At 40.6% G+C, this 25,620-nt stretch overlaps 1 protein-coding gene across 1 annotated transcript; it reads right to left on the minus strand.

The window, feature by feature from the left end:
• Positions 1-2,580: 2,580 nt before the first annotated feature.
• Positions 2,581-25,105, minus strand: LOC139444685 (uncharacterized). The gene is made up of 13 exons (XM_071225617.1): positions 25,090-25,105; positions 19,353-19,504; positions 11,710-11,855; positions 10,537-10,669; positions 9,782-9,933; positions 8,764-8,897; positions 8,207-8,332; positions 7,100-7,357; positions 5,258-5,405; positions 4,720-4,909; positions 4,207-4,322; positions 3,094-3,607; positions 2,581-2,670 (listed from the first exon to the last, which is right to left on the minus strand). Exons 2-13 carry the CDS (start codon positions 19,431-19,433, stop codon positions 2,581-2,583), a joined length of 2,088 nt encoding a protein of 695 aa, XP_071081718.1. The 5' UTR covers positions 19,434-19,504; positions 25,090-25,105.
• Between the last annotated feature and the right edge of the window lie 515 nt (positions 25,106-25,620).

Raw genomic sequence — 25,620 nt, forward strand, 5'->3', positions numbered from 1 at the left:
TATCACGGCGAGGGACGCCAACCATGGCTTTCACACATTGTACCCATGTGGGAATCGAACGCACTTTCACAATAGGCTACCCCACCTCCCCAAGAAACATGACACAGTCCTGGAATTTACTCTTTAGTATCCCACATTCATTAGATCACACGCAAACAGATCCTAGATGTGGTGGTCACAACATGTGCTCATCATGGGTTTAGAACCCGGTCAGCCGGCGTGCAAGGCAATGCTTCAACCAGTGAGCTATCTGATGCACTCGAATAGCCTGCAATGACTGTGTTGTTGGCCACCCAGATGCATTTAAAGGGGGTCTATAGAAAAAATAACTTTTTACAACATGTAATATAGTCTTCCAAAGTGCATAAAGAATTATTTCCTTCATATGTTATTTCATTGTTATCTAAAAAGCAACAATCAACTGCCCGATCCCACAACCAGCGCGTATGCATATTGACATCCCAGCTGGAGGCCGAGCTATAGCTGTGACGTCATAGTGGAGAGCCGTCCGACATTTTGTTTCGTTTACCGTGCATTAACCAACATGACAATGAAGTGACTTTCCGTATGGTGTGGGCGTAGGAGTGTTTTAGTCTAAGAAAAGTACGAAGTGTCATTTCTTGAAAGTTCCAAGCGAAAAGTCCGACTTAGCGAGGAGGAAAGTTTGGATAAAGCGATGTTTTCCTTGTTTTTGCTTGTTTGTTGTTTACCGCCGCACTCAGCAATATTCCAGCTATATGACGGTGGTCTGTAAATAATCGAGTCCGGACCAGACAATCCAGTTATTGATATCATGAGCATCGATCCAAGAATTTGGAATTGATGACATGCATCAACCAAGTCAGCGAGCCTGACCACCGATCCCGTTAGTCGCCTTTTACGACAAGCATAGTTGCCTTTGAGGCAAGTATGGTTTGCTGAAGACCTATCCCCCCCCCCCCCCCCCCCACCCCCGCATCTTCATGGGTAGATAAAGCGATGTCAGCGAGAAAGAAAATGGAAACCTACTGGATATGCCGTTTTGTGATTCTTGCATTTTGAGGCATCTGTCTGAGAGAGAGATTCACACAAGGTGAACCAGCTTGGTTACAAAAATAAATTTTAGTATTTATTGTCACATGTGATCCATGACTGACTACCCTCATGCAACAATTACAAAGGCCCATGCACAGTGACCAGATTACAAGGTTAGTTATTTGGCACAATTTTGATGTACATAAATTTATATATTCAGTTCATGATCTTGCGTTCTTATCTGATTGTGGGAAAGGTCTCATTTATTTATTTACAAAACACAAAGGATGAACATATCTACATTTTTAAGGGTACCAACCCCCTCCTTCCCTGAATCCCGAACAACATCTAATTTTTCACTCTGAGTGTCATTTGTTCACCCCAGAAACCAGAATACTACACAACACAAATCTCAAAAACATTGTAAGGGTGCGATTTCAAGTGAAATTACTAAAAAATGTCTGGATCCACCACCACCACCGATTATTTTTATTTTCTGTTCAATTCTTGGATAAGTTATTGTTTGACAAAACAACTGTTTTAGGTTGGATAAGTATGAATTTTTTAGAGAAATTATAATGTGACAAACATTTTCAGTGCGATATTGTCAGTTCAGTTGATTTATTTGTTGTTGAATAAATCTATTTCATGTTTCGTTTGTGCCTCTCTCTAATATATGTCAGTCCATGTTAAAAGGATGGATGTTCTTTTGACAAGACGAGTAGAGTCACTATGCATGCAGTAAGCTAAATGCCAGCATCTCTTATCCCTCTATTGACCACTGAAGTACATATTATCATAACTGTTTACGCGGCAGTATTAAATGTACCAACCACCGCTTGACAATACACTTTTAATACATAACATTCATTTGTAATGAAAACAGATTATGCTTAAATAGCCCTATGCTAATTGTTTGGCATGAAGACAAGACAATTAATAATGTTTTGACAATGCTAAGCTTCAATCTACATCTTGCATATTTTACACAAGAATAATGCCTCACGAATTATGTTTTATTGATAAACATCCATTTTATTAAGAAATGTCAGGATAGCGTTTGGCACCAGATTGTGTTCCCCAGTCTTTCGGTATTGACATCAGACTGATGTCTTCGTTCAGTAGATCTTCCTCGCTGTCCTCGCTGTTGTTAAGACAACTGCTGGTTCAAATCGATATGGGCGAATATGTATAACGTCATTTAGCGTTTTCATCGACGGCATTGTCAGGTGATGCCAGAAAACGAGATCGTCTGCACATCAATTCTCCACTATGACGTCACGTCACGTGATAACTGTGCTTATCAACTCTCGATAGTTTCCGGAATACGAATAGGTTCTAAAGTTTTGTGTCAGAAATATTGCCTGGATGACACTTGTTTTAATATGCACAATAATTTTTTTAATCCCATATTTATAGTTTACTGTAAATCTCCTATATGTATATTATATCATATCAGAATGACATCAAACTCTTGTTAACTCTTGTACCAGGTACACACGCAAAGAGTTGTGTATCGAGTACATTCATTACCTTACTGCTTGATCAATACATAATCTAGGACGACTAAAACTCGATCTTTTCATAAGGGTCTTCCTGTGAGATGTTTTCAACATCGTTGTCATCGATGACAGTATACTCATCCTCTTCCTCATCCTGTAGATGGCACGGGTCAATGGTTATATCGCTTGCACCCTGTAGACTGCAAGGGTCACGGGTCATATCTTCAATAATTTGATGGATATATGATGCAACAAGGTGGACACTATCGAGTGTTGCCGCGTCCCCATGACACGCGTTGTCATCTGGAGAAAGGCTTGCTCCCTCTTGGCTACACGGGTCAAGAGTCATATCTCCAGTTACTGGTTGGATGTGTGATGTGACATGACAGCGAGTATCGAGTGTTGCTACGTCACCAAGACGAGCGTTGTCATCTGGAGAAACGCTTGCTCCCTCTTGGCTACACGGGCCAAGGGTCATATCTCCTGTTACTGGTTCGATGTATGATGTGACACGACGGCGAGTATCGAGTGTTGCTGCGTCACCAAGGCGCGCGTTGTCATCTGGAGAAACGATTGCTCCCTCTTGGCTACACGGGTCAAGGGTCATATCTCCAGTTACTGGTTCGATGTATGATGTGACATGACGGCGAGTATCGAGTGTTGCTACGTCACCAAGACGAGCGTTGTCATCTGGAGAAACGATTGCTCCCTCTTGGCTACACGGGTCAATGGTCATATCTCCTGTTACTGGTTCGATGTATGATGTGATACGACAGCGAGTATCGAGTGTTGCTACGTCACCAAGACGAGCGTTGTCATCTGGAGAAACCCTTGCTCCCTCTTGGATCCACGGGTCAAGGGTCATATCTCCAGTTGCCCGGTGGATGTTGGATGTGTCATCACTGTGTGTGTCCAGTGTCCCTTCATCTACGTCATGGAAGAGGAGACGTGTGTAACCATCTGGAGATACACTTGCATCCTGAAGATCCCCTGTAATGGTACCGGCTGTGTCTGGGTTCCTGCTACATGGCACATCCATCTCAAATGAGTTGATTTGATCGTTGTCGTCGTCTGTGCATTGCGACTTGTCCCTTGAAAATCGAATAAATGACAGTTGTTGACTTCAATGCTTAATAAAAAAGAATTATATTCGAATGTTATTACTTCTCAGTGGATTGTAATAAATCATTTAGATATCAAAGTTTTATTGTCCGCTGGACCAGTCTAAACAGTTCAGTACATGTGTCTATAACATTGCTGTACGGAATCATTATTGATAACGCCACTGCACGCTCCCTGCATAGACATATATCAGTACAATGTGAATACGTTTTTCTCACCCTGCCCCTCGTGTTGGGTGTTGTGACCTGGAAATTTGGTTAGCGACAATATACTGTTTCAGTCACTGCTTCCTCTGAATGGAGTTAACAATCTCCTGGGGACATCTAGCATCTTTTATGTGTGTAAAACCTAAGATTAAACTATATTTTTCCCAGTAATTTCTGGAACAAATTCGTTTCTTCAAAACAATGCTAGTTCAAATGGACGGTGCATAATATATGTCTTGAGGGATCAGTTCGATTGTATTAAGAGGTCTGATTCGAAAGGTCTTCAAAATGCCTGTCGTCATTGACACCTCTCTTTGTACAACGCAATATGTTAATCAATTGGTATGTCATGTACCACTTACGATTTTCTTTTCCAGATGCTGAAAGCAGCCAGAAGGAGTACAGTCATTAGGACAAGTCCTAAAGGAAGCAGAACTACCAGCACATACTGGTCGGTGACCAAACTGTCATGTGGTCTCTGAAACACGCACGTATTGACCTGCAGTAATCTGAACTGATCTAATCAAAGAAAGTGTTACGACATAAACTTGCATATATAATTAGAATAGTGAACGCGAGAACAAAAATGAGTTATGATCTCAATTGTTATTTTAAGAGGCGGCTAAATGGATCTGGTGTTCAGGATCTGTGACAAGACTGATTGATGGTCATTGTATCTCAAGTGTGATGATTGTTGCCCATGTCGTAAATCACTGGATTGTGTTGTCCAGCCTCGACCAGTTCAGACCTATGGCTGGAATACCTCTTAGTGTGGCGTCACACAACAAAGAAACAAACGAAAATACGTCCTTACAAAAGGCAATACATTTTGTAATATTTTGTTATATATACGTTAACAAGGCATCGACAACAACCTCTGTTGGCATCGTGTGGTTTATCTTCACCGTCGACTTCTCTTCTTGTCGGGGAGGGTACAACGGAAGAGGCAAATATTCATTGAGGACTTCATCACGGTTGGATTCGAAGATCGTATTTACTGAAGCACTGTCCAGAAAGGCGCCGTTCTCCAAAGCTGAATAGAGTTGTACGTACGTTGTAGTATAACTGAAATTAATGTTTAAAAAAAATGTGTCGAGATCGTGACATTCATTCAATTTCTAAAGTCAAAGTGGGCCCCTATTTGTCGTTCTGGTATAGCAGCATCCCGTTTGTCACTCGGAGGCACGGGAAGCCCATATGTCTAAGGCACCGCAGTTCTCATTGAAGGGTTGCTTCTGTGGGGTACGCCAGGACCTATGATCATTTGTCAGCACCATAACCTGCATCACTTGTGCTTTCCTTCCACATTGCGCTGACAAGCCATGATATAACCGGAATACTGTTCAAAGTCGCGTTATATCCAACTCACTCACGCAATCATTCACATACACCCATTCACTGCTTATCACTCACTTGCATTCTGTCTGTGTATTTGCGGCAAACTTGACATCCACTTTTCCTGGAATTTCCCCAAGTTCTGCAATGAGTCTGTTCAAGCCATCACTCAGGTCACCTCTGTTTGTGTGATCAATATCTCCCAGGAGCGTGATGTTGACAGTGTCTGAATACAAAAAACATGAGGTTTTAGGAATAATTCTAATGACATCCAAAGCCTGTATGAAATAATTATTAAAAATGAAGTCTTTGGCCATTTTTTCCATTCAAATGTGTTACTTTATTATTAGATAATTCATGATGACGAAATAGTCATTATAAGAAAAACATGTGTTTTAGCAAAAATAGCATAATTAATCGCCATGAAATCCTATTTCCAATTTAGTTTTGATAGAACAAGAAATGCCTTTACTTTGGTCTCAATGGGTGGATCAGATGCTCATCAACAACCGTGATATCAAACAATGTACACAGTCATCTGACTCAATACGTTGGCTGGATACACTGTCCAGAAGGAAAATCAAAAACCATGTAACCTGTGTGTTGTCTGACGGCATCGATAGTTACATTGATTGAAGCTCTCTTAAAATATTGACCTTAGTAGTGACCTTGATAAAGAGAGACCTCCCTTGGATGGAAATGGTCAATCTCCACCCCAGGGCGTGACGCATTCCCTGCCATCCAAGTGTTGAGAGCTTCGCTGTGGGGAGCTTATCTACTTCCTTGTTTACAATTGTTGTTGTACCACATCATTCAAGTCTCTTCGAATCTCGCGAATTCTCTTGAAGGCAGTTGTACCTGTATACGTGCGAGACGAGGGCGTCCACCTACTTGCCTATCGGAAAACACAGACTATTCTGCCTGTTTGCTGGATTCAAGAATGCAGCACGGGACTCATTCAAGACATTCATTTAAGGATTGACTGTGTATTTTTTTTGGTTCATTGAGGTATGAATCGAAAAACCGATGTGCAAACTGTATGAATCCGCGTAGCGGATTCTTACAAAAGTTTGCACATCGGTTTTTCGATTCATACCTCAATGAAACGAAAAAAATACACAGTCAATGCTTATAATTAAATTCGACAACGTAAAACATGTTTTATCTACAATAGTTTAACCCCAAACAGTTGCATAGATCAAAACAGACAAAAATGACGGCATTGATGAACATTCCAGGTGTAGGAATACATACAGTGGCGTGACATGAATCAGGTGATCGTTTAATTTATGCACATAACTTGACACGCCTACATAGTCAGTAGCCAATCAACGGAGAGTGGGATTAAAACAATGTTCATTTGACCTGTCAATTAAGGCAAGAGGCGAAAAGACTTGCAACAGTCAGACTGTAACGAACCGGAAGAAATATGTCCGAGAGAAGGCGGCTGTTTCAAATAACATGGTCATTTACTGCGTGATTCAAACATTACTTCTCTGATTACGGTAAAACAGTTGGAGAAATGCTAGTTAGAAATGAAACGCGAAGACAAGAAAGTTGAACCGAGGCGAGCGGGAAAAAAAACTGGCGAGCGAGCCTGCACGTTTGCTTTTTCATTCATTCTCGGCCTTCGGTTTCAAAGGGTAATTTGGACAATGAATATGCATGAAAGTCGCTAAATGTCCTGTGCATGACGATACACGTGAGCAGAAAGGGAATTCCCTCGACTGTAATATTGGGATTCCTCGACATTCCACAGTAATAAAAGTAGTGCGCAGCGGTGGGCGTGGCTTGATTTTTTACATTCATGGGAAATGAATGCAATAACACGTGACCAATTCAGCTAATCAGAATGCAGGAATTTCCATGAACACAACGAAAATTTAATTATATTAACATATAAGACAACATTTCACCTACCCACATTTTGGCTGCATCTTTTCCCCACCCATGCAAAATCACAATCACACTTGAACCCAGTTGCCGTCCATCGGTCCGGTGTACAATTCCCTCTGTTACAGGGGGCGCTGTCACAGAAATTAATCATCTCTTCGCATTTCTCTCCACTCAACTCCACTGAGCATGCGCAGTTGAAGTCCGTTTCGTTTCCGTCACATGTTCCTCCATTCTGACATGGCTTCAGTGCACACTGGTTTGTGATGATTTCACATCGTCTTCCTGAATATTATATAATTCATGCGACCAAATAGGTGAGGTGTGGTGAAATGGGGCTTAACGTCGCTTTGTAAATTATTGCACTTATAGAGCGACATGCATGCAGGTGTGTGTGCGTGCGTGTGTACCAAATCAGACAAAGTATACTGATTTCGAGCCGACCAGTCCTTGTTTTAGTACCTTTATGCCAAGCGGTAAGAACAAGTCTGGTATGACGCGGATCGAAACTGCCTCCCCCATCCTTCCACAATCAGGGCGGACGCTCTACCACTAAACCACACAGGCCGTCTGAACGACCTAATAAATAGAGACTGCTTGCCATCGATACTACCCACCGAGTAGTGTTGCATTTAAAGGTTTTTAGCCCTTCTTCCTCTGTAGAGTAACAGTCAGTGTTTCAAGCAGTTATACCTTGTATTGCTACACTAAATATATTTGACATATTGCTTGCACATATGGATCTGTGTGCATCAGCTCGCGTTTGCGTGTGCTTTGTTTGTGTGTGGACTTATTAGGTGAAGTATAAACGGAAATAATTCGGGAAGCAATTTACGTGTTAGCAAATTAGTCCATTTATTGTTACTTTTGTATTATGTGTTTAATGCTTCCACTCGATTACTCGGCTGGAATTCTTAAAAACGTATGTTTATAGGGGAGATTGTGTGGGTGAGGGGGTTGGGGAGTATGCATATAGAGAGTTTAAGGCCGTTGTAGAAACTATGTATTTCTGCAATACCATTGAGGGGGACAAGAGTTTTTCACATAATGTAAGCATACGGTCGCAAAATGACATGCTATGTGGCCTGATCCTCTTGGGAATCCAAATGTAGAATAAAGGTAAACTCTACTCACCTTTGATCCCCTCGATACAACTGCACTCAAACCTTCCGGGTGTATTTGTACAACTGCCTCCATGTTGACACATGTTAATTTCTGTGCATTCATCAATGTCCTGATCGCAGTTATCGCCCTCCCAACCTGCAATTTTATGATTGAAATGAAGCTTCACTTGGCGATGCCCTGTCAATCCGGACACCGTAAGATCCGAAAACCACTTTATGATCAGTGTAAGATAATGTCTAAATATGGACATGGATTTTACTCCATCCCCATGAATCATTAATCCTGAATGAACTAATCCGAGCGGACGGAAAACAGGGTCTCAATATACAGTTAACTACAGTTATAACGAACTCAAAGGGACCAATATGTTATGTTCGGTATAAGCGTTTAAACTAAAGCCTGCCGCAAATGGCCGGGATAAACGTAGTTTACTGTACGTTGAGACCGCTTACGTTGAAACCTGCGAAAGGGTCGTAATACAAGACCAACACAATCACAGTTTCTTTTGAAATTGAATGTATTATGCAGTAACAAACACAACACTGACATCAACCTTCTGAACATACCTTCAAAGCACACTTTTGCTCCTGTGTGGGCGTGGCACGTGTAGTGACTCTGGTCAGGAGGGGCCTTGCAATATGTCTCACACACTGTCCCATACCAGTCCGGGTCGCAGTAGGCACGGACCTGAATCTGTAACCTGAAATTATAATTCAAACCAAACATTTCCGCTTGTCATATTTGTCTCTCATCTTGCTGTGCAAATTCATATGAAAGCACTTTGATTTAGGTGCCTGATCATATAACCACTGTCACAATTGCTTCAATTTGTTTATAAAAAAAGGAAACAAATTGAATATGAAACAGTCGGGTTCTATACAATCAGCTATGAGTTAATGGTCGAAAGGTGTAATGCAATATTGTTCCACAACCTGGTTATGGTAAGGGGAGGTCAGTTGAATAATTCAGAAAATAATCGAAATAAATGATGACAAATTAATGACGGCAACTCGGAAGAGGTCGTGGGTGAACCTGTGTCCTGTCGTACTAGAGATAGTGTGGTGTGCAACTACACTTAACAGCTTCATTTGGATTCACCTGGTGCAGGTAACGTCTGAAACAACCCACGCATTCCATCAACATCCCTCAGAGCAGACACCATTTCAATGTTTATTGCACCAGCAACTCGACTGAAATATTTCGGACACAAGCGTTTCTCATTCACATTATCATTTTCTTTGTAACAATCGACCTACACCATCAAAGAATCTGTGTCACTAAACAGTCAAGGTTAAAACTGCTTCTGTAACAGAGTCACCACTGTGCGAATGACTAGCCTCTTTATGTTGTAACATGAGCCAAACATCGTTATAAACAAACCTGATGTGCTAATCAAATGGCCCTGAGGTTTAGATGCATCAGTCAGATCAACATTATGCTGATGCTAGACCGACCATCATTCAAAACCCCAATGGTATCCATAGAATAGACAACATCGCAAATTATTCGCTCTGTTCAAAGTTTTGTTCTGGCCCCCAACCTAATTCTATTGTATCATCCCAGTTATGTCTTAGTCTGACTCACTTTGTTCTTCTCCACACTGTGTATGGGGTGTACACGGCTGTCTGTTCTGTAGCAGCGGCCCGGATGTTGATCCACTTGGAGAGTTCGTCCATGAGGTCGTCATAGGGGACGTCATCATGGTCAAACACCTGCACCGTTATTTGTATTGAGGACTGGAGAAAACAACATGTATATGCTTAGTTTGTTGCTTAACACTACAGACAGCAATATTCCAGCTTAGCTCAAAAATATGTGTTATTACTTAATGAGTGAGTGAGTTGTGTTTAACACCGCTTTTAACAGTATTCCAGTTATATCACGGCGTGTCAGCTTAATGTGGGAGGAAAGCCCGAAGTAATGCAGATCTCAGACATTTACCACTTCGGTGAGCACAGGTATGGTGCCGACAAAACTAGAAACATAATTGGGGCGAACAGGGATTTGAAACCACAATCATAGGTTTCTGGCGTACCCAAGGGACGTAACTCTACACAGCGAATTGCGGCACCTTAGACGACTGGGCCACCGGTGTCCCCATATTACTTAATCATTCACTTGATACATGTATTTTCTTTCTTCTGAATATGTTCAATGACGCTTGCAGACATTGAGCCTAATCTATGACATGGCATTGCAAGACCTGTGTCTGTTAGTTTTATTATCAACATTCACAGAGCAGTTAAGGATTCTTATATGTGGCTTAAAGATTTACAATAAAATCTGACATAAGTGTATTTTACCATGGAGTGTAATTTAAATTTAGGTGACATTCCTACCGGTACTGCTTTGGACACAGGTATGATGATAGGATTCGCTATTCCTAGAATGCTGCTTCCAAAGTGGATCGTGTTATGGTTATCTATGTTGTTTGTGGTCCTCTTGTAAAGAGAGGAGTGCGCTCCGTCTGGCCTGGAATAACATAATATTGTTGTCTGATGCTGTCAAATCTACAGGTAACATAACTTAACATTAAAAACACGTCATTTTCCCCTCCTACACATTGTAAACCAAAGGCCTAAACTCACCATATTATTTTACTAAATAAAGTCAAATGCACTTAAGGATTGATTCATACAGTTAGCACATCGGTTTTTCGATTCATTAACAGACAAAAATACACAGTCAATGCGTATATTTAAATTCGATAACGAAAACATACAAGAGTTTAACCAAAAACACTTGTTTATATCAAAGCAGACAAAAATGACGAGATTGATATACATTCTAGGTGTAGGAAAAGCATACTGTGACGTGACATGAATCAGGTGATTGTTTAATTTATGCACATAACTTGACATGCCCACAAAGTCAGCAGCCAATCAACGCAGAGTAGGATCAAATTTTAGTTCATAGGAAACCCACGAGCATGGATATGGTGCTGACAAACCTAGAAACATAATCGGGGCGAACCGGGATTCGAACCCACAATCATAGGTTTCTGGTGTGCCCAAGGAACGCAACTCTGCACAGCGAATTGCGGCGCCGTAGCTGACTGGGACACCCGTGCCCTCTTATTACTTAAACATTCACTTGATACTTGTATTGTCTTTCTTGTAAATATGTACAATGACGCTGGCAGACATTGAGCCTAATCTATAATCGCGTCGCCCCCTCTATTACTAATACACGGTGGTATCTCAACACGAGCAAGAAAATACCTAAACTAGGAAGAATCAGAAAGACAACATTAAAATAACCTTTGTGTGATGTACTTAACCTGATGTATTAATGGCAACAGAGGTCCGGGTCATTTATTTACACGAGATACGATAGCCTACAAATAGAAAACGGTCCCAAAATGAACATGTCTAACTCGTATAGTTTGTTAATAAATATATAAAAAAGTACCTACCAATCATTACACAAGATAAACATTGGCTCACATTTAACAATACACAAAGTACGAGCTTCACTGCCACAACACTGTCCACTCATTCCACGGTACTTACCCGTCAATGCGCAGGGTAAACTTTGGGTCACATTTATTATTGCACCAAATGGGGAGCTCATTGTCACAACAATCCCCGCTGATTTCTTTCCCATCTGACCAGTAACTGATGAACCGAATGTCCAGTTTGCCGTCAGTCTTCACATGCTGTTAAGGTATGAATAAACGATTCAGACATTTGTATATAGTAGAAAGTAATATCATCTTGAATATGATATAATAACGTTGACATGAAGAATGTCAAATGAAGTTCGAATTTCTTTCAGTTTCAATTGCCTCCAAAGACATTTACCATTCAAAATGATTGTGTTCAATCCACATACATCGTAAATCGAAAATCTATTTTTAGTAACGGGTACTCGCCTTTTCTTAAATATGTTAGATTGTTTACTGTTGGTCATGACACGTTTCCCTATGGAACAATGTTGTGTTTATCCATACTTGCGTTTAGTCATACAAGGCAAGTTTATGATGCAAATAAGTTTTGATAACGATTAGAATGCAACCTGGTACGTAAGTGTTATATTTAATCTACTAAGTCCAGTTTTTAATGCTGTAGGAAATATTTCCATACCCATACATATTTTATTCTCACAGGCACTATGTTTCATACGGTCTTACCTCATGACACTTCCAAACGAGCTCTTTCATATGAACTGAGGTGATTTATTATATCAGCTTATATCTGATAGCTTGCTTGGTCAATAGGAGGCAAGGTGCCTGGGGTGGCCAAAACGTTTAAGGCAGCGCAATACGCTGTGCAACGTTCCGTCATCATGTCAAAATCTTGTGATCCTGGTTTCGAATCCAATACTCGCCATGATATGTACCCATTTTTTGTCAGCACCATATCCGTGCTCATTAGTTTCATTTTAAGTGGTAAACGTTTGAGGCCTGCATCAATTTAGGTTTGTTTCGAACATCAAGCTTATAATCCATAAAAAAATTCATGACAAATATTGGTAACTACTAATCTTTTAGTGACTAATATTCATCACCATCTCCATCTCGTCTGCAGCTAGGCCTAAAATACGGAGGCATTCAGCCACACATCAGGGTGATTCTATTGACAATAACATTGTAAAAACATGTTCATTCCCAGTACATCTATCGAGGTATCGATTCTACAATGAACGACCTCAAACTTCAAATCACTTGAGGTCTATCTCCTGAGTCATTCACTCAATTGAGGATAAAAAATATTTTTCAGTCCGGTTTACAACTCAAAAAGTAAATATCTTGTTATTCGATCTAAAATATAAGTCCTAGTATTTGAAAGCCAGTGTCTTAAGAAGTGAATCATGATTCATTTGTCGTTAGATGACGATGCATGCACTTAACTGAAGCATATACAGTGCAGGGACCTTTTAGGAAATCACTATGGGACAGTCCGAAGTTCTGTGTAGTGACAAGTCAATATCAAAATCGTTTATAGGGAACAGCACAGGGATACGGTTGCGGCAGCTATGGAAAGAGTGTTTTTGTGAGTGGTGTGTCACTCTACTGTCAGTAACATTCCGACTATATCACGGCGGCATGGATGAGACAAACCAGTGATAGATATCATGAGGGAAACGATCACACACTGATGACCAGGTCACAGAAGGTATTATCACCAGATCCTCGTTAGTCGCAGCCTAAGAAATACATTTGTATGAGAATTGTTCAGAGGATTGGTGGAAACCTTACTATTTAATTGATATTCTAGAAGTTGGTGAGTAAGTAAGAAAACGTACAACTTTATGGATACCAACTTCTGGTTTATTGCATGTAGGGACGTCTTTTACACCACTCAAGTTTGAAACCTTATCTCCCTAGTCATCAGAGTTAGTAGCTAGTCATGCTAAACCATGACAAAAGGGAAACATGAAACTACTATTTTATCAAGATTAAAACATGCTCACATTTTGTTTTTTGTAGTTGGTGAATTAAACACACATGCATTACTTAGGCTTAAAACAATCCCGCACAGCACTTGGTATATCCCTAGTTAGTTTTAACGTGTGGAACTGTCAGATGAGTCAATGCATTGATCAACCAATCAGTGCTTGAAAATATGAAAACGCCCATCATGCTATTAAAGCGGTATTCTGAGTTTGTGCGATAGATTTGAAAGTTTAATGCCAGAAAGACACTGAACACTTCTGGTTACGATGATATGTACACATTCTATAAGCAAACACAAAATAGGCAATAAAGTGGTAGACTACTATTTCTGTTCGATTGTTTAGGATTCTTGGCCTGGGGCTCAGCTCCATCTGAGTACCCCCTCCATGGCGGATATTGTAATGTTTCGAAAGTTTATGAGAAGGACACAGCAGAACAACGACAATGCCCTTCCTTGAACCACAGACATACATAATTTAATATTGTTCCTTGTAGAGCTACATATGTTTATAGTTTCTGTCAGTAAAGCACTGAGAATTATATAATCAGAATAAAATCATCAAATGTTAGCGAGAACTAACAGCAATGAATATACACTTGTCCTCATCACAATTTCTTAGTCTTGTCCTAGCGGACTAGCAGACCAACGTGAATGTTAAAGGCTGTAATCTGCCGTTATCGGGTAGAAAATATATAATTATGAGGAAGTCAATATCATTGGTGCACATTTTGCTCGTCTGACGGTGGGGTAAGATGTAGTTATTTATCGTCATGAAAAGAAAAGATATTGTCAATGAATGCACACAAGACAAGATCTGCATCACTTCCTCACACACCATTCCTCACACGTTAAGCTGAAGCGCCGTGTTATAACTAAAGGACTGCTCTAAGTGGTGTTCAACTCAGCCATCAGCCGCCGGGTCAATATTATCTTCCATATTTGCCAACGGCCATCGCGATATATCCATTGAGGATGACATTGACATTGGTATTGTGCTCCAGTTACTTGACGGATGAAGAATATGTTTCCACAAAGTTTTGATAATGTGACATTCCCATTATTTATTATTTTTAAAAACGCCACCTTTGTCATCTGTTAATCCCTCTGTGATTGACAAAGAAACTGTTCACTCTGATCTATAGAACATGAGTCTTCTAAAACTATAATAAACTTACTTTCGTTTATGCGCCATAAAACTGAAAAGGTTCCACATATGTTAATATTGTATACATTACAGTTATGTATAAATTACAAGGCACAAATAGAACGACCTCGTACATTGCTTAAGTATAAAGAGAGGAACTAATAGGTTTGATTACCAAAAAGTGCATATGACTCCATGCAGAACATTGAAGAGGCTAAGTAATTTTATCCTCAGAATACTGTATGATATATGGGTACGTCCTCTATCTTGTCTGTGGACAATTGCGGTCATTGGTCGGCTTCAGTAGATGTATTAAACACCTACCCTGATAGTCAACAGGCAGAGAAGTAAAGTCACTCAGCCACGTCTTCCCCTTGTCTTCATATCCCTTTAAAACTTATATGCGTGCTACAGTTACCGGGTGCAGATCCGGTAGCAAACGCGACGTCCTTATAACGCCGACTGATGTATCTAATGATCGCATCCACAAGTATCTGCCTTTTAGCTGCTGTGACTGACAGTGAGTTTCACTTGTTTCGTCTGTTAGCTACTAGTAGTCCATCATATTGAGGAAATAGAGTGAAAAAGTTAGTTAATGTAACAGTTGTTTTAAGGCCAGCAATATCACGGTGACTGTAAACAATCCAGTGTCTGGGGTACAGTGACATACAATCGACCTGGTCACACATTGTTACTACCCTGACATGGGATATTGGGGGTATTTCCACACAACCCAAGGGTATTGATGCAGAGATCTTGTATATATCAATATACCTTAATGATAGAGACAGATGTGTGTAAATTTTATTTCGTAAACTGAAATAAGGTCTAAACATGTTCTTTCAAGGGGGTCATGGTACCTGTTCCTGTTCTAGTTTTTTCAAGGGGATAATGGTACCTATTGCTGTTCTGGTTGTTCTTTCAACAGGATCATGATACATGTGTGTATGGGTGGACCACACCTGTGTTCAAGTTTACAAATTGACTTTGTGACTCGGAACTCTGGTGCATGACCTGATGATCAGATTGACCGGTGTGACACATTTCCACGACCAAGACGTTTTATTTTTAATGTGGAGTAAACTGTTTTACACACTTAATATACTTGTCTGTTCTTCTTCGCTCAGAGAATCAAGGACGAGATCCCGTTTTTTCTCACGTGACTTTGGAAGGCTTGTGATATCCACCGGAAGCCAGGGATAAGCCTTTCAAAGTCACGTGAGAAAAAGTTTGCCGTCAGTATTCACTATATCCAATAGAAATCTCTGCATAAAGCAGAGTCGATTGTACGATTCCGACTATATCATGATCATGTGTTCATGAATCACTATCGAACAGTGATGAAACCAGGTGTTCGTGAAAAGGTGAGCGTATCCTGCCCCATCGGTGGCAAACACATGCAAAGGCAAGTCAGTTGTTCGCCTGAAAAAACACGGGAACATCTGGTACAAGTCAAAATGTGCAATTGCATCGGACATCATTTCTGTCACTTATGCGTCAAATTTGGAAAGGACCTCCACATGTCCACCATAAAGCTTTTTGAAAGCTTCACCAAGGTCTTGAATGTTGTAAACTTCATCAAACACACCGTGCAAGAGTCGCATGATGCTCTTTTTGAAATTTGGGTAGAAAGAGTATGCACTGGTCTCCTTCATTCGTAGTTCAGGTGGGTATATCAGTGGAAGGGGATTGGCTATTTGATGGTTACTGAACGATAAGGATCATCGATATACCTGATGCTTAAGTTAAACTTTTGGACTAATCACCTTGTTTTGACTTTGCCAATTCGATCAGAAATGCCGATTCATATGCATAAAGAAACAAATCCACAAGAAGGTGAGCACAATTGGTGCGCATTGGGATGCCTACTTCTTGCCTAAATGTCTTATCCCAAAAGTTTACTAAAAGGACTAGTGTACATGCGTTGATAAACAAATCTATGTTCACAATTTGCAAACGACCATAAAGAAATTATCACGGAAGGTGAAATGGTCGGCGTGTTCTATTGCACATTCGTTCTTCCTCCATAAACTATTCTCAAACTATCAGATAATATATGTACATATCGTACATAGAAAGAATACATTTATGCACATTTTGATTATAAGTATCATATCCTGTCTTGTATGTAAAGTTAAAAACGGAAAGCTAATGGTAACGCGATTATGTCACCTCAAATGGACAAGCAGAAACATCGCTCCACCTAATTATTTTTTTTCAATGTGATATTCTCTTGCAATAACTGGTATTTTCATGCCTCAGCCTACCGTGCAAACCAGAACAACCTCATCGGACGATCTGAAGCAGGCGGATGTAGCCAGAGTATGGCACCATCTGTTAGAGTTATCGGCACGAACACCATTATACCCCACATAGCCTTAGTCATAGCCTCGTGGCTGCCCAGGATCGCAACAACATCATCAACAGCGTATGACGAGTCGAGATTTATGCTGCATCGAGCAGATGGAAGATTTATGATGGCCCGATGTCACCATAAAGGTTTAGCCGCAAACAGGTTTGGTAGTGGCAGCGCAGTGATCATCCTGAACCCCATACACAGCAACACCACCGGCCGAGTGAGATAATATTCGCCACCGTGCGATCCCTTCGTCCATGAGCAGGAGGTGACAGACAATACTTCACGCTAATGGCGAACACGCGAGATTCTGAGTTCTCATGACCTGGACATTCGTCTTCATATTGGTCACGTGTCCTTTGTGCCTTGTCATCATTTATCAAGTGTTCTGATGACTAAGTGAATGTTTGTTGCTTACCACACAAAATGGTTATGCGTTTCAGCTGTGGGGGTATATTTTCTCCCCTTACTTCGGTAAATGTCACCGACAGAACCTAACGCAGTGACTCTACTTACCAGGGGTGGCTGAAACGTTTTGAGCCTTGTTACGAAGGATGTATAGTACACTCTTATATTTCAATTGCATGTACTAAGTATATCAAGGTTACGGGCTGCAGTTGAACCACACACACAACCAGGCAGCATATTTCTGCAGGCATCAAAGTGGCTAGGTATTCTCTGTTGATGAAAATGAACACAACTGGCTACTGCGCTGTCACCAAGTATCTTCAGCTGAAAGGGTTAACTCTGACAGCCCTCCATGCAGACATGGTGTCACCTTCAGAGGATGCTTCTCTCCACTTTTTAAGAGCAAGTAAACAAACGGCAATAGCGTTCACTAGGTAAAAAATGGCAGGCGAAATCGTCCCCCAAACGACAATATCTGCCACTGAGGAAATTTACTTCAGTGGGGTTAAAACGGGTTCCCGTTCTTAAACGCACTGAGCAATTTCTACGTCGGGCCGGCGCCCAGTTTGCCTTCTTCCTCCTCGGATTTTTCAATCGCATTTGGGACAAATAAGACAATAGTGTGTACAGTGTCACCCTTTTTATCAATTTTTATTTCATATTTTAAAGTAAACGCATGTTAGATGTACGTATGTACGGATGTATGTTGCTTAGACAAACACGATTGATTTATTCTTCCGCCAGGTGCTGGACAAATAGGGTTTCGATGTTTACGGTACAGAAACAGGATGTAAGTCATTGAACGCTCGTTACAGGACTTTAATCTTTATTTTAAGGAAACACAATGTCAAGATCAAAGGTATGATGTCAACACGTTTCCTTGACATTTAAGTAATTTCTACGATTGTTATATTTTTTCTCTCGGGAATTGACTTAATATGTCGAGGACGCAATAATAGTTTGCACTTTACTAGCCATATAAGAGGGGACGGGAGAGCCTCGAAGATGATCCAATATCAAGAAAACCTTCAACTGCCTCCACAAAGGAAACTGTTAATAAAATACATATGATTAAGAATTTTCATCGATTCACCAAGCGTCACAAAGTCAATATAGTAGGCATCTCTCAGTTTGGAACATTTTGAGGATTTAACTGGGCATGACAAAGGCCTGGGTTCTGATCAGAAACGCTACACGTTGACATCATTTTAAAGCATACCAAGCTGAGTTTGTTGAATAGGGTTTGTAAAAATGGATGAGTCTTGGATTGACATGACACTTTACCTTTACACTTCGTTTGTGTGTTTCATTTTGAAAGTATATCAGATCCAATACTCATTTCAAAATACATACATTAATCACCCAAGTATCCATCACTATAGGGGGGCTGGTTTTAGCAATGTCGAAACCATATCACAGCGGGTGGTGGGAGGTCACCATAAATGGTATTCAGACATTGAACCCAGGTTGGGAATTGAACCCAAACTCATGCGTGATGAACAAAAACTTTACTAACTAAGCATACCTGAATCCCATTTTGTGTAACGAGAAAGAGGACACTTAATCAGTTTACAGTTAAACCTAGTTAAGCCGAACCAGATTATCTTGTTTAAGGAGGTGTCACTTCTGGTCAACTAATAGTCTTATATCGGTACTCTGCTTGTCTCGAAAAACGGATAAATCAACGAACAAGAACCTAGAACTAAGGCGGTTCACTGCTTTGAAGATTGAAATAAAAACCGTACAAATACACCATTAGGTGAATAGCTTTCTTATTTGTTTTTCAAACTCCGTGTATGTGAATTATATACAATAAAACGAGTGTTCAAGTATGACTTAAACACTTACCGAAATCAACAGCAGCCAGAGCGCAAAAAGCACACCCAAACAGTGTGCCGGCCAATATCTACAAGTAGACATCATATCCATAAGTCATCATCAGAGCTGTTCTGGATGGAGGGTTGTCTCAAATGTACTGTCACTGTTCGGTCCACTGATATCTAAACCCAAAGAGATTACCGGAGACTACATACGTTTGCGCGCACATATGTTGTGACGTATATTACACGTGACTATATCCTTACTTAAATCGCACCCGGGCGAATGTGGGTCCGTGTTTAATACTTCCTCAGCCTTCTGATACAACGATGTGTCATTGAACTTGAGGAAATACTTGTGGTAAATATTAACTTCCATTACTCACATCTGTCAGGATGCACCGTGCAACGCCTGCTATTCCATGCTATTTTTCCAGCACATTCAAATTCATGATGAAGTCCATTTTGGCATGTGCAGTAATATCTTGCTCAGCAAGTGTAAATACTAGCCCTGGGAACCATACCTTATATGTCCTGGTCGCCTGTTGCTGTTTACTGCAGTCGCCAAACAAAGAGAGCGTCGCTAAACAAACACAGCGTCCTCACTGCGAAGTGTTATTGTATTCATGGCGCCCGAAGGTGGAAGTGATCTGACTGAATTGCGTGTGGACAAAAACAGCTATGAAAGTAAAACTGTAACATATCATCTTTTGATTACGTGAGTGTTGTGTCACTCCGCACTCAGCAATACGGCAGCTCTATCACGGCGGCCTGTAAATAGCTAGGGACCAGAAAAGCCAAAGCTAGACAGCATGAACAATCACACACTGATAACCAGGCCACCCGTTATATAATCACCAGATCCTCTTTAACTGGCTCTTATGGAGTAGAACATGATGGCACAAAACGCAATATTAAGAGTGAGTATGGTTTTACGGCGTTATTGCTAAACAATATTCCAGCAATATCACGGCGGGGGAACAACCGAAATTGGCTTCACACATTGTACCCATGTCGGGAATCGAACCTGGGTCTTCGGCGTGACGAGTGAACGCTTTAACCACGAGGCTACCCGACCTCCCCCAATATTAGGAAGAGCATCCCAAAGACAATAAATGTGTCGACCATGTCCATGGTACGCCTTCCAATCGTTTGATGATGGGGTATGGTGTAGCCATTGGTTTTCATGGACAACAGATTAATTTACACAATATCTGCATCACTTCGGGCATTCCTCACACATATTATAACTGAAATACTGCCCAAAGGGGCGTTAAACCCCAAAACGTCATGACTGATGAAGAATACTTTTCCACAATGTTTTAATTATGTGATATTCCCATTATTTATTAAGATTGAAACAAGCCCCATATGTCCTTACATCCCACTTCGATTGCCAAAGCAACAGTTCACTCTAAGCATTGAACATGATAGAATGAGTCCGCCATCAATATAATAAACTGCCTTTAATGCTTAAGTGAAACTGAAGAGGCTACACATATGTTACTATTTATACATTACAGTTACATCTTAATAGAACGACATCGCTAAAGTATAAACTCTGCTGCAGAGATGACTTGGAAGTTTTAGTTACCAAGAAGCACATATGTAACCACTTTGAACATTATAAAGGCTAATTAAAGACTAAGCATATAAGTATATTTATTCCAAGAACGATATTTTTACAGTGATATATATGGATGCGTCCTCGATCAAGTCTATGGACTTTAGTGGTCACTGAACTGCCTTAAAAGGTGTATCAAAGGCCTGGCTCTCGGCGTTTTACATGTTTTATCTGTTAGTTTCGGATGTGTTGTGTAGTGGAAATACAGTGAAAAAGCGAAGTTAGTCAATGTTGTTTTGCGGCCAGCAATGTCACGGCGACATGTAAACAATCCGCTATCAGGGATACAGTGAGATACAATCGGTCTGCTCACATATTGAAACGAACCTGTTTTCATTGTAGTCGGCTTTTACAACAAACATGGAAGATTGGTGACGTTTCCCCGTACCTCAATGGGTATGGATATGGCAATGTATTATATCATACATTGATTGAGAAATATTTGTGTGGTTACGCCAAAATATTAGCTATGACATTTTTTAAACAGTTCCATCCTCACATTGAATGACCAAGCCCCACATAGTTGATCAATGTGTTTTTCATAAAGTGGGAAATTGACTCAAGTCTTGGTTTGGGTTTGGTGCAATTTCATTCATATTACAGATATCTCATTTTGTTATCTGGAACGATTACTCAGCTACTCTAATGTCAACAAGCGCGAGTTCTCATTTGTATTAATGTCGATTGTTTCGAGAATAGTATTCAAGGAAATAGAAATCTTATAAAGTTCTTTACAATGCATGTATGGACGACCACTGTCTGCATGTATTATCAGTTATTCTTTGTCTAGTAATCGCTGCATGCGCCTTGTGTTTCATGCCTAACCTCTCTTCAAAAGTTGACATGTGGAGTAGCACAAGTCTCGTGAATAACTTGACAGTGAATAAACACAACTTAGAGATTATTCTTTTTGCAAACTTGAGTGAGTGAGTGATGATTAAGTATGAGCGAACGCTTTAACCACTAGGCTACCCGACCGCCCCTTGCAAACTTGAACTTGCAGCTAGCCTATAATGATTAAGACACACCTGCATATATCTGATACGATATTTACATCATGTAATTGATCCCTATTCACAAACTAGTCTCCATATCTATCTGGATCAGTAAATATAAGAAAATTATCAGTATTTATCAATGGCTGAGTGAGGTCGGAGCGAGTTGGGTTTTACATCGCCTTAAGCAATATTCCATCCAAATCAATCATTATACCCAAGTGGGAAATCGAACAAAGGCCTTTGGCGTGACGAGCTGGCAATTTCACAACAGACTACCCCCACTGACCCAGGTTTGCGTTTATGTTTTCGTGTCCCACATTCATTACATCACACGCAAACAGATTCTACATATTGTGTGCTCATCATGGGATTAGAACCCGGTCAGCCGCCGTGCAAGTCAATGATTCAACCACTGAGCTATCAACCGCTTCTGACACACTCGGATAGTTGCGATGACAGTGCGGTGTTGGGATTACGGTCTGCCATCAGTCTCATGGCAGAGATGCTTTTAATGTCTTACATTATCTATAGTATATTATATCAGAATGGCATCAAACGCAGTGTTCATTTTAACTATAATTAACGTTAAGAGCTGATTTAGCAAAGAGAAGTGTGTCAAATATACATAAAATTTCAACCTCAGAGAGAATAACCAGTCTAGCATAACAGAAATTCGGCGTATGACCAAATTACTGGCGAAAAAATATATGAATGGATCACTGAAAGTCCACTGACACCAGGTGATAACGATACACATGTCCTTTCGTTATTCTTATTAGTTGACAATACATCGTCTGGGGCAACTAAAACTACATGTTTAAAACAACAACATCGACATAAGGGTTTTCCTCTGAGATGTTCTCAACATCGGTGTCATCGGTGACAGTGCTGTCTGTATCCACTTCCTCACAACGATCGAACGGTTCATAGTTGATGGTCTGACGCAGATGGGGCACATCAACAGACAGATGTGCAGCAACATGATGGCGAGCTTCGTGTGTCGCTTCGTCATGAAGATGCGTGTTGACAGATTCCGAAACGCTTGCACCATGTATATTCCGCGGTCCAAGGTGCATATCTCCAGTTCCGTTGTGGATATGTATTGTGGCATGGCGGTGAGTATCGAGTGGTGTTATGTCACCTTGACGCCCGTTGTCATCTGGAGAAACGCTTGCTCCCTCTTGGCTCCACGGGACAAGGGTCATATCTCCAGTTGCTCCGTGGATGTTTGATGTGTCATCACAGTGTGGGTCGAGTGCCCCTTCATCTACGTCATGGAAGTGAAGACATGGGTTACCATCTGGAGATACACTTGCACCCTGAAGACTTCCTGTAATTGTACCAGGTCTGATTGGGTTCCTGTTGCGTGGCACATCCATCCCAAATGAGTTGATTTGATCGTTTTCGTCTTCTATACATTGTGACGTGTCTCTTGAAATTGGAAAAATAACAGTTGTTCACTTCAATGCTTGATAAAACAAAAACTAATTCTTTTCGAATGTTATTAGTGCCCAGAGCATTGTAATAAATCATATAAGTTTTATGTGCCCGCTTAACGAGTCTATAAAGTTCAGGGCTACACATATCTACAACATAGCTATGAAATCATTTTTAAAAACCCCAAAGTGCGCTCCCTGTATCGGCAAATATCAATACGATGCAAGAGAAAAATATTTTCACATTTATGAAACTTTACTGGTTACATGGGTTGACATTTCCCTTAGCCGTGTCCCACGTGTTGGGTGTTGGCGGCGTGATGAATCGTGTCAGAAACAGAAAACTGTTTCAGGCTTACAAATAAATATCACTAAAAGGAGGAGCCGAGCAATGTATTCAGGACATCCAACATCGTGAGCAACCATCTTTTGTATGTAAAACTATATTCTTTCAAAACAATCCTAGATCAATTGGACCGTGCATGATATGTCTTGAGGGATCAGCTCGATTGTATTAAGAGGTCTGATTAGAAAGGCCTTCAGAATGCCTGTCGTCATTGACACCCCTCTTTGTACAACGCAATATGTTAATCAATTGGTATGTCATGTACCACTTACGATTTTCTTTTCCAGATGCCAAAAGCCATCAGAGGGAGTACAATCATGAGGACAAGTCCTAAAGGAAGTAGAACGACCAGCACATACTGGTCGGTGTCCCAACTGTCATGTGGTCTCTGAAATACGCACGTATAGACCTGCAGTAATCTGAACTGATCTAATCAAAGAAAGTGTTACGACATTAACTTGCATATCAAATAAGAATAGTGTACCCGAGAATAAGATTGATTTATGATTTCAAATGTTACTTAAAGAGGAGGCTTAATGGATTGGGTGTTCAGGATCCGTGACAAGACTGATTGATGGTCATTGTATCTCAAGTGTGTTGATTGTTGCCCATGTCGTAAATCCCTGGATTGTCTGGTCCAGCCTCGACAAGTTCAGGCCTATGGCTGGAATACTTCTTAGTGTGGCGTCACACAACAACAAAACAAACGAAAATACGTCCTTACAAAAGGCATTTTTTTTGTATCATTTTGTTATATAGACGTTATCAAGGCATCGACAACAACCTCTGTTGGCATCGTGTGGTATACCTTCACCGTCGACTTCTCTTCTTGTCGGGGAGGGTACAAAGGAAGAGGCAGATATTCATTGAGGATTTCATCACTGTTGGATTCGAAGATCATATTTACTGAAGCACTGTCCAGAATGGTGCCGTTCTCCAAAGATGAATAGAGTTGTACGTACGTTGTAGTATAACTGAAATATATATTCAAAACAAACTTAGTTGAGATCGTGACATTCATTGCAGGACGGAATACTCAAATACTAAAGTCAATGTAGTTCCCTATTTGTTGTTCTTGTACAGCAGCGTCCTGTTTGTCACTCGAGGGCACGGGTAGCCCAGTTGTCTAAGGCGCCGCAGTTCTCATTGAAGAGTTGCTTCCTTGGGATACGCAAGGGCTTATGATCATGAATTCGAATGCCTGTTCGCCCGGATTTGTCAGCACCATAACCTGCATCACTTGTGCTTTCCTCCCACATTGCGCTGACACGCCATGATATAATCGGAATACTGTTCAAAGTGGCGTTATATCCAACTCACTCATGCAGTCATTCACATACACTCATTCACTGTTTATCACTCACTTGCATTCTGTCTGTGTATTTGCGGCGAACTTGACATCCACTTTTCCTGGAATTTCCCCAAGTTCTGGGATGAGTCTGTTCAAGCCATCAGTCAGGTCACCTCTGTTTGTGTGATCAATCTCTCCTAGGAGCGTGATGTTGACAGTGTCTGAATACAAAGAACATGATGTTTTTAGGAATATTTCTAATGACATCCAAAGCCTGTATGAAATAGTTATTGAAAATGAAGTCTTTGGCTATTTTTTTCCATTCAAATGTGTTACTTTATTATTAGATAATTCATGATGACGAAATAGTCATTGTAAGAAAAACATGTGATTTAGCAAAAATAGCATAATTAATCGCCATGAAATCCTCTTTGTCCTAAATTCTATTTTAGTTTTGATAGAACAAGAAATGCCATTACTTTGGTCTCAATTGGTGGATCAGATGCTCATCAACAATCCTCATATCAAACAATGTGCACAGTCATCTGACTCAATGGCTGGATACACTGTCCATCTGTTTCTCCGGAAGGAAAACCAAAACCCA

The sequence above is a fragment of the Haliotis cracherodii genome, unplaced genomic scaffold (assembly GCF_022045235.1).
Source record: "Haliotis cracherodii isolate W230 unplaced genomic scaffold, xgHalCrac1.p SCAF_6, whole genome shotgun sequence".
NCBI classification, from domain to species: domain Eukaryota; kingdom Metazoa; phylum Mollusca; class Gastropoda; order Lepetellida; family Haliotidae; genus Haliotis; species Haliotis cracherodii.